General features: G+C 40.8%; 2 protein-coding genes across 5 annotated transcripts in view; one reads left to right on the plus strand and one right to left on the minus strand.

Moving 5' to 3' along the window:
* khdrbs2 (KH domain containing, RNA binding, signal transduction associated 2) overlaps nucleotides 1–2,265 on the minus strand; it is a 44,829-nt gene extending 42,564 nt beyond the window's left edge. For 2 of the 3 annotated variants that reach the window (XR_002168303.1, XM_019870310.1), the window contains exon 1: nucleotides 1,767–2,265. Coding sequence is in view for 2 of the 3 variants with exons in the window: in XM_019870310.1 (XP_019725869.1) it covers nucleotides 1,767–1,878 (112 nt within the window). In the remaining variant the exon portion in view is untranslated. The remainder of the gene's footprint in view (nucleotides 1–1,766) is intronic. The other variant, XM_019870309.1, reaches the window with a different exon arrangement.
* A 3,154-nt stretch (nucleotides 2,266–5,419) lies between these two features.
* The window catches only part of phf3 (PHD finger protein 3), a 10,034-nt gene continuing 5,389 nt past the window's right edge, over nucleotides 5,420–10,064 (plus strand). The window contains exons 1-5 of one of the 2 annotated variants that reach the window (XM_019870616.1): nucleotides 5,420–5,557; nucleotides 6,491–6,741; nucleotides 7,001–7,123; nucleotides 7,207–8,503; nucleotides 8,982–9,246. In XM_019870616.1, the coding sequence (XP_019726175.1) occupies nucleotides 6,507–6,741; nucleotides 7,001–7,123; nucleotides 7,207–8,503; nucleotides 8,982–9,246 (1,920 nt within the window). In that variant the 5' untranslated portion in view covers nucleotides 5,420–5,557; nucleotides 6,491–6,506. Of the gene's footprint in view, nucleotides 5,558–6,490; nucleotides 6,742–7,000; nucleotides 7,124–7,200; nucleotides 8,504–8,981; nucleotides 9,247–10,064 lie in introns of both variants that reach the window. The other variant, XM_019870615.1, reaches the window with a different exon arrangement.

Raw genomic sequence — 10,064 nt, forward strand, 5'->3', positions numbered from 1 at the left:
GTTGCCAATACGGATTTTTAATATAGAATGGACAGGCTAATGAGTGAACAAGAGAGGCAGGTTACAACATTAGTATCCTATTAGTATTCAGAGTAAAGCTTTGTTTTATGTCTCACAGCACACATTAGTTTGTCAATTAAGTGATGAATAAGATAAAAAATAAAAAAAAAAGTTTACATTCCTATGCCTTAATTCGAATGCGGGACAGTGCAGAAATTCACAAACTTAAATGGATTATGATTCAGTTAGCCTACTGGCTTGGTGCGTAACATGTCAGAAAAAAAGACCAAAGAGCATTTTTTTTCAAAATTAAGTTCAAATGGCTTATCCTGACTGAAGACAAAGATAGTCAGTCATCTTTCAGAAATCTGACAGTATTTACTCTTGTGAGGCAGAAATTCTGAGAAGTTGGACAGTTTTAAATTTAACAAGGTCAAAATGATGAATCTATCATCAAAGTAATTCTTGATTAATTTGATCAACAATTAGTTATCGATTCATTTTGCACCTGTACCAGACAACACAATGAATAAAATATTCTGTATCTTGATCCTGTGCTATAAAGTAGATTATGCCGCACCATGGCTGGTCTTAATATGATAAGCAATAATGTCTGTGGATATTTGAGTGTACCTGTTGTGAAAGTTGCCTGGCATTCTGCAGGCCAGATGATCCTATTTTGTGATCTGGATGACAGTGGGAAGTGCAGGACAGTCAGGTGTTTCATCAACACGTTCTCATACAGACCGTATGCTTCCACTCTGCTTCCCAGTGAAGGACACACACGTTTACCTTTCTATAGTACGAATGCAGGTGACATTAAGCTTCCATCTTTCTCTTTGAGTTGAGCATTTATTGTGTCTCCTTGACACGACACATGAATGCACGACAATTTGCAGACATAAAATGCATTAGTATAATTCCATCAACATTTCAATTATTGATCGATGAAATGACAACTCATCATTTCTCGTATTAATCCAGAATTATTATTGAAAATTGATGAATAATGTGCAGAGATTTTTTTAATTTTAAATTGTCCAAATGCTCGGAATTTTAGCTTCTCACCAGTAAATGTTATCCCGTTTATGCAGTCCTCCATGAAGGCGGACTGGTTATCTTTGTGTTTAATCCTTTTTTTTTTTTTTTTAAAGGTAACACACCTGTAGAAATAAGATACAGTACATCATATGTTGAACCAGGTGATGTTATTCCTTTGTTTTTCTGTGCAAGAATAGGCATGCTGTAAAGGTGACACAGTACTTGTATTTTAACGAATCCCTAATGACTTGTCTGCATGTTTATCTTGGAGTAAATCACTGCAAAGCACCTGTCTCTGTCTTTACACTATGATGTTGAAATTAGTCCTTTGTGGAAAACATAACTTTACCCAGCATGCAGAAAAAGATATTGTTGAAAGTTGGCCTCACATTTTGGTCTGCACAATAGACAAGACAGAGGAACTTGATAATTTATGTGTACACTTGAAATTAATAAGGGGAAAGTCATAGCAGATGGTTTTGCGTTTTTGTATTAATCTTAACCAGAAAATATTCGAATGCATATGTTTGGTGAACTTTAACTTTATTTGTCAGTTGTTACCTTTTTTTCCACTTAAATGACAACACATGCACTTAGGTCAAATCATTACTTTTCAAACTTTTTGCATAATTACAATTCATTTTTTGTGGAGTGGGCAGAGCTATTAAAATGTGTGCGCATATAAAACAGTTAGGTGTAGGCCTACTGTCAATGGAGTGACTTACCTTCCGCAAGCAGACGTAGAGCATGCCCAAACTGAGGCTCCAGCGTGTTTTTCTCAGCTACCAATTCAGGTAAGTAATTATTTTGATGCATTCTATCAGGGCAGATTTGCATGCACACAGCAGGTCGTGCAGGCGTCCGATATGAAGCTCCTCGCTGCTGGTGCTGGCAGCTGCAGACTCAAACACGAGCAGATTCCTTCTTTTAAAAAAAAAAAGAGGGCCTCGGATTATTTCGTCCTCCAAGGAGTCCGGTATGCTTGTTTGCAGGTGGACTTGTGATTCACACAAGTGAGCCCATCTCTTCCACCGCTGGCTCTTGCCTTTCCGCCTCTTCAGCTCCACGCCAGAAGCTCATACTGGGTGCTCACGGCACGCTGCTCCCCGCCCCTCCGAACACTATTGGACACATGCTGGGACAAGGGATGCTGCAGACGAACACACCACTCCTCCTTCCACATGCATACAGTAAAAATGAAGTACAGTACTGTAGTATAATGAAGTGCTGCTAAACTTGCACAACGTTGAAAACAACAAGGGGGCTGTCCCATATTGATCTTGCGCCAAGAACACCGTGTTAAAGAGAAGGAAAAAAAAGATTGTTTAATTCTCATAGTTTTCCCCCAAAAAATCATGTGGTAATTAAATCAAGTGGGTTACTCAGGTAAAAATAACACTTTCAAGGTTTGACATTTACGCAATTATTGTGAACTCGTTTGGCCGCAAAGGTTAAATCACAGTTACCGCATTTGCTGTGTTGTCTTCAACTAATTTAGCAAAATATAAGGTTTAGCCTGACATTCGACACATTTCGCCGTCATAAGAGAAAGTTGGTTTCAAACCGCCAATATTTCAAGCAACAGAAGAGGCAATTAATTTGGCAGGTCCTAAATGGCAATGACCATGTTTACTACGGTACATATCAATTTCCACCACTTTAGCCATACGTCACATAACTTATTATTTTCAAGTCACAACACATTCAAACTAGAGCTGTAGAGAAAGTTAAAATCACCATTCAATCCACCCAAAGCGTTGAGGGATTGTTTCCGACTGTTACTAGTTTGCTGGAAGTATTGAAACTGTATGGTAAAACCGTTTTACCGGCTTGACGTAAATTATGTTTTAGTAAAACATGTACTCGTACTTAGTCTTTATAAAACTGTTTATTTCCATGCACTTTCAATTTATTCAGTACAGCCTGTTAATTAATTAAAAGCATTCGTTGAATATACAAGTACAATTACGAGTTTGGTCACGGAATGAATTAAACTCGTAAGTCAAGGTGCCATTGTTTGTGGTCCTTCACTGGATGACTGATTTTGGTGGACTCTTGTCGACCTCAAGTGGTCAAAAATAATACTGCATATTTTGAAACTTTCCTTTTCATGGCCTTCTTTATTTCTGCAGACTGTTTTTATTTTATTTCTTTTCCTCTCAAAATTTGAACATGTTAAACATTTCTTTACGAAAATAAAAAGGCTTTAAGACTATAAAAGGGGGCCAGGAATGGCATAAAGCCCCACTCTTTCCCAGGGATCCATTTTATATGATTGGTTCTTGCCATTGTCTAAAATTTGCATTTCCATCTGGGGGTGGTACGGCCTCTATTGAAAACACAGGCCGGGAAAATCTCCACACCCATAACAGGAGTCCTTGCCAGAATAAAACATTGCATCAAATCCCTCTTTTCCCAGGGGTGCACAATCAGCTACATTTTCAGGGATGTGGCTAAATATTTTTTTCCAGCTACAGTTGCAACAGGGAATGCTAGAAATCCATAACAGAGGCCTTGTCCATATTCATTCAAGTCACACTTTTCCTAACATTGTTTTCATAATAACATGAAAGACAAATAAGACTCCTGACAATTCTTCATGATAAAATCTGATTGTGAGATGGACTTTTTTGATTTCTTCTGCAGCCTCTTTGGGAAGGAGACATGAATTTTTGGAGCATCGGCATGGCGACAGTTCCCACTGATACACTGATGACAAGCTACGAGAGAAAAGAATGGGAGAAGCACAAGAAGTATGTGACAGGGGTGATGGAAGACTTCAACGCCCACTGATAGTACTTGAACTTTACCTGTTCAAAGTGACTCCTCTCAGTTTGAAACAATCCAAGTGTATACAAATACTACAAGCAATAGCAGGATTCCAGACCGGGGTGGAGTAATAATAGTTTCGTGTGGCACACATGATATCTCGGGACACACTGGTTGAGAATCACTTACTGCATGTAGTGCATTTATTCACAATGGTAAAATATGAGGTGTATTAGGAAGGTTCCAGGACTCGTGCCACAATTTCAAACAGGAGAAAGCCAGAGAAAATCCGCATCAGCACAGGGGAAAAGTGTAAACTCCACCACAGGAAGGCCTGAATCAAGATTTGAACCGCTCGATCGGAAGACCACTCATTACTGTATATTGTCTTGATACTACTTGTTGTTGTTGTTGATACTACAACCTCAGTGGTGCAGTGTCTTGTGCTGGCCATGGAGAGTCAATCCTTAAAGTCACACTGGCCAGACTCATCCTTACACATGTGGAACAAGGTTTCAGTTCATGTGTGACATTTTATATACTTTGCAATGACATGACTGCTCACTTGTTATCAGCGTATTTTACCCTCCTGGCACAAACATCAGGTAAATCCGTGGAAGAGGCTTCAAACATGTCTCTGCAGTACATGGACAATTGTGTGTGTGGCGCTGATGGAGTTGTCATCGTTTCTCCACAGGGCCAATGGGCATCAGCTTTCACCACCGAACAAATGGCTCGGGCAGCTATCGAAAACGAGGTTTCCTGCTACGAATTAGAGCCGCATGAAAAACGCAAGGAGCATTTGTCCTAATCACAACGTTAAATGGTTCATCGCATTATGAAGTTGCATACGTGTGCAGACCTATGCATACTCACACCTTCTTCTCTAACTGAAAAATGCTGTCATGCCATCCACAGTCAGGGTTTCGTGAAATAAAATGCACAAATATCCAGAACATTGCTCAACTCACAACAAGCAGGAACAGGTCTAAGTGAAATGCAACATTTTCCTGGTCTTAATTCATGAGATAATGCCATATTACTTGCAATTGCATTGCTTATAGTGTACTTCTCATCTGTTTTAAAGCGCCATCTCTGCAAACTGAGGCAGGCTTCTTTGGTCCCTGGCCCTAGAATGATATTGGGAGTCGAATAGTAAACTGATTGTTTATCAGTTGCACTGTTCTGTAGTTTTTGCTATTCATTCTGAGTGGATGGTAGTCTTGTCGATCGCAGTTTTCTGTTTGTAATTGTACTGTTTTTTTTTTATTTTTATGTTTACACGTTGTTATGACGTGAATTGTGTTTGGCCACATTATCTTTGAAAAAGAGTCTTCGGGCTTCTGGTTTTTAAAAAGGTTTCGATTGCAGTTGATTGTATGTTTTTTTTTCCGGAATGGGTTCAAGGTAGGTTCTCGGATTAGGAAGTGTATCCTCAACGTTTTACCTGATACAACGTCTATGTACACTGTTGGTATGTTAAAATTTATATCTCTAAACTGAAAATAAAATAATTCCAAAACAAAATAGCTGTAGGTTTTTTGCATGAGGAATAACCGCCCGCACTCTCGCAGCTGCTAAGATACCTGCTGTAAACACAAACCACGTGACTTGCAGATCAGGAGCTTTGCGGCAGCGGGACGAATGACGGCTTAGCTGTAGAGGAAGTTAGCGGAGGCAGGCAAGCAGGTAGCCGCGTTACTATGTAACCTATACGAATTGGACACATCATTGCACTCAGACAGAGGTAAGCCTCCACGTATAAACGCTCACATGTTCAAATCTACAGTGAGCCAAAGCTGAACTTGATGCTCGTGGGCGTGTTTTCGCAACGCCTGTTAGCTGCAGTCAGGCTACAAACAACCCTAGGCCTTTGCTAGCACGACCTAGTTAGCATGTCTGACATATTTTGCCTCGCTCTTGATCTTTTATCTACTGTACATGTTATAATTTTGTCTCTAGAATGACAAGCCGATTTGTCATGCAGTTATGGTGCAGTCATGGGCACATCCGTATGTTTACTTGGCTAAAGACTTGAGGAATAACTAAAACTTCCTCCACAGGTCATCGTTAGCTTGCTAACGGATACGATCCATAGCTGCAGATTGGCATTAGCAACGCGTGCTAACTAGCAGGCAACTTATTTGCTGTCTGTTTGGAAAACTAGTCAATATAAGTAACATTTTACATTCGTTTCCAAGTAAAAATAGTAATCCATCTCAATTTTTGTTCAATAAATCCCCACCTTGTCGTTCTTACGTTCTCAATGAATCCAATCTGGCCTCTTGCAACTTGTGTACACGCTTGCTAAAACTTGAATTACCGATTTGCATTTGGCATTAGTCGGGAGTTTAGAATGTGCTACTAGTACTGCATAAACCTTCGAGCTCTTTAGTGGGCCTCCGACATTTGAATCAAAAACCTTGTTGACCGAAGTAAACAGCTCGCTCATTGCTAACTGCTACTTTAGGACAGTAACGTGCACCAACGATGGAGAAAGCACTGAATCGTGTTATTGTCACAAACTTAAGACCCCCGTCCCCACTTGCTTACGTTAAGATTTATTGCTGACTTGATCATGTTTAATTACATTTATGATGCTTTGATGTACACGTGTAGCTGTAACATCCACATGTCGGTTATCTAAGTAATGCGTTTTATCTGTATTTCCCCCTTGCAGGAAGGTAGCAGCATTCATGGATATTGTGGACACTTTTAACGTTTTAATACCCAGTGACCAGTTAGACGACAGCCTTGTCATAGGTCAAAATCTGGAATGTGAAGCCAGTAATGAGTTTGGGTCGGGACTCTGCCTTGAAGATTCGCTCAAGAACATGTTGAGTGACAAAGATCCCATGTTTGGATGTGCAACGTCTCAGTTCAACCTGCTGGATAATGAGGACTCTACTTTTCAAATTTCAGGCTCAGCAGGTATGCTTACTACCAGTACATATTTTCATGTGGTGTTGAGCCTGTCAATATGTGCTTTTGGAATAAAGTAGTTCTATACGGTTTCGTTTGTTGTTGCGTTGTTGCGTATAGCATGTTATTTCACACATTTTCAATGCTCATGTAGTAAAGTTGTTTTAAGTCCACATGTGATTCTGATGAAGGATTAAGGCTGACTTCTGCACTGCTATGAACTTCCCCCCGCAATCCCATTTACACAAACCTTTGTCTTTCGTGGCAGAGCTCAGTGGTGGTTCAACAGCCGCAGGCCTCAGCGGTGACCTGGCGGTCACAAAAAACAATTCAGCCACAATCAAGAAGCCTGTGGGCAGACCCAGGAAGCGCCCAATTAACGTACAGTTAGGTAAGCTTCAAGCTTATTTTTTTTTCCTATATCTTCTCCTATATTTCAACAAATTGTGACATTTGTTTGGCTTTTAGACACAGAATCCAATGACGGTCCAAAGCCTGCTGAGATTACCACAAATCCTGTACCCAGAGGAAGACCGGGAAGGAAACCTTCCAACAGACTACAGAAGTCGTTTCTGATCAAGAAAGGGGTGAAAGGAATACAGCTGAAGAAAGAACTAACTCTGGGTGGACGCATCAATATCAACGATATTGAAGGTGGATTATGGTTAAAACCATCTGTTGTGTTGAAACGACTGACTGTCACCATTGGAGGATTCAAGATTGAACTACTTCCTGGGCCATCCTATCTCCATGACACAGAAGCCAATTTTGACGGTAGTTTTTCTTATGGTGCGGATGTTGGGTTCGCCATGTTGTCAGATGATGGTGTCGCTGCACAAAATCCTGCACTTCAGAAAGTCGCAGACCAGAATGTAACTGAGAATTTGGGTGTTGACGATACACCACTTGGTCTGGGGCCGTATGTGAACCCTAATGATGTGCAAGCGGCTAATGGGACCGAAACAAAGAAGTGCACTCAAGAAACTAAAGATGACAATCAGCCTATTGTGAGAAAGCAAAAGCCGGTCAATGACAAAAAATGTGGTGTTAAAACGCCACCAAGCAACGGGACCGCTGCAAGTAACAAGGTAGACAATAAAGAAAAGAAACCAATTTTAGCCAAAAACCTGCTCCAATCAAAGCAACCACTTACTTTCAATAAGAAAAGTGGTGTTATAGGTGAAAAAAGCAATGCGACTAAAGGAGCTACAGTCTCCCAAAATGTACCATCCAAAGTTGTCCAAAGAGATGTCCTCCACAAATTGAAATCTCTTAAAGAGAAAAGAAGCAGTGAACATTTAAAAAGGCGGTCTGACACCACCCCAAGTGAACATCCCCCTAAACATCCAAAGATGCAAACAGGAGATCCCAAAGTGAAGCCGAGCTCTCTAGTGAAGAAAACGCTATCTAGTGGGAATCGTGCCGTCGATCAACACAGTCCAACCAAACCGTCTCATACTCTCAACATCTTGAAAGCAGACTCTTTGAACTCCACCCATGTCACTCGTCTGGGTCATTCCTCCAAAACACCAGAAGAAGCAGGGCAGGAGAAGCCGAAAATGAAGAAGCCTGAAAAGATCCTACAAAGGCAAAAAAGTAAAACCGCAAGAAGCATCTCTGTGGATGAGCCACAGCTGTTTATTCCCGACAATGCTCCGGCTGTAAAGAAAGAAAGTGTGGAGCCACAGCAGCAGGAGCAACCTGCCAACAGCGAGTCTGTGTGGGATGGAAACAACTGCTGTGGTCAGTGCAAGAAACACCACAACAACATGTAAGTATACTCTCAGATAAACATTTCTCAAGCTCGGAACACAAATTAGAATTTAAATTAATCATGATTGTATTTCTGCAGGCATCATTCCAAAATACTTTTGTCAAGATGTTTTGGGTGTGCTTGATCGACAGTAAAAAGCTTTTTCAAACTGCACTTCAACCCATTCATTGTTGATGTGCTGCCGCGACTCACTTGCGTGCCATGTTGGCTGGCGCCTCTTGAAGTTGGCCTCGCTACCGAAGCAAACGTACCCGCATCGAAAAATTAGTGCGGAGCTTGTATCACATCTCCTTCCCCCTCCTCCTCGTGTTTGTTAAAAAAACAAAATGTTTTAGTGCCATAAATTCCTTTATGGTTCATTATTACATTTATGATGGTATGGTATTAAACTGACGTGTCCTGTCGCGATCAGATAGTCGTCACATTACGGGCTGCAAAGAAAATTGATCAAAATATTTTTTTCACCCCCTTTCAGGTTCATGGTTGGCTGTGGCCGCTGTGATGATTGGTTCCATGGTGATTGTGTTGGACTTGACCTGCTCAAAGTACGCGAGATGGAGGAGGAGGACCAGATGTACGTGTGCTTAAAATGCTGCGAGGAGGAGAGTAAAAAGCTGGAGCCCGAAACCTCGGCCACACCTGCACCTGAACTAAAGACCGAAGCTGTCAAGCAGGCTCCCAAACCTAAGTCAGCAGCCTCTGAGGAACTGACATCAGGGGGCGTCCGATCTTTCAAGAAGGTTAGTCATCTTAGCGTTTCGCTCACTAAAGTTGTTTAACAGCTGTAGAACATTAATTACAAAGGATGTTTCGCTATGTGTGCTCCCCAGCTAAGTGATGCTCTGATATTAATCATAGCCAGTGTTTCCACTACACAAGGGTTTGTTGTCTTTTTTTGTTATTACTTTCCCTGTACACTGATGGCTTGCACACGGGTGTATGCTTACCGTAGGTCTGGATACTCGCCCAACGTTTGGAGCTTCTCATAAAAGTTAGACATAGACTCATCCATTGCATTGTACAAAAATATTGAGATTCAGCCAACATAGGAAAATACACCCACTGGTGCACCCACACAACGTAACACATTCAGCCACTGGAAAGATAATATTGATTTGTTTTGAAAATGTTTGAGGCTGTCAGGTTGCTTCCAAACAATGTTGATCGCTGTGGTTGTCATTTCCAGTGGTGTAAAACTGCACGGAGATGTTTTGACACTCGTTTATCTGAATTAGGTTATTAAAATATGAGATGAACATTTTTGAAACATTTTTTTAAATGCATATGACTATTCTCATTCATGCAGGTCATTTCATTCTCAGGGCATTGAATCAATGGCAATTGGAAGAGTCCACTTGTGATCGATTCACTGCCCTCAGAAGTACGAAGCCATGCCATTTTACACACCTGGGAAGTACAAAAACAACTATTAATGAACTAGAATTAACTTAACAACACAAAACTTTGCCAAGTCCAAACATTCCGATTCTATTATCGTAAAGGTAAACATTGATAATTGTTTTTACTTTCCCTGTTGATTGGTTTAGTCCCCCCCCCC

The sequence above is a fragment of the Hippocampus comes genome, unplaced genomic scaffold (assembly GCF_001891065.2).
Source record: "Hippocampus comes isolate QL1 unplaced genomic scaffold, H_comes_QL1_v1.1 scaffold76, whole genome shotgun sequence".
Taxonomy (NCBI): domain Eukaryota; kingdom Metazoa; phylum Chordata; class Actinopteri; order Syngnathiformes; family Syngnathidae; genus Hippocampus; species Hippocampus comes.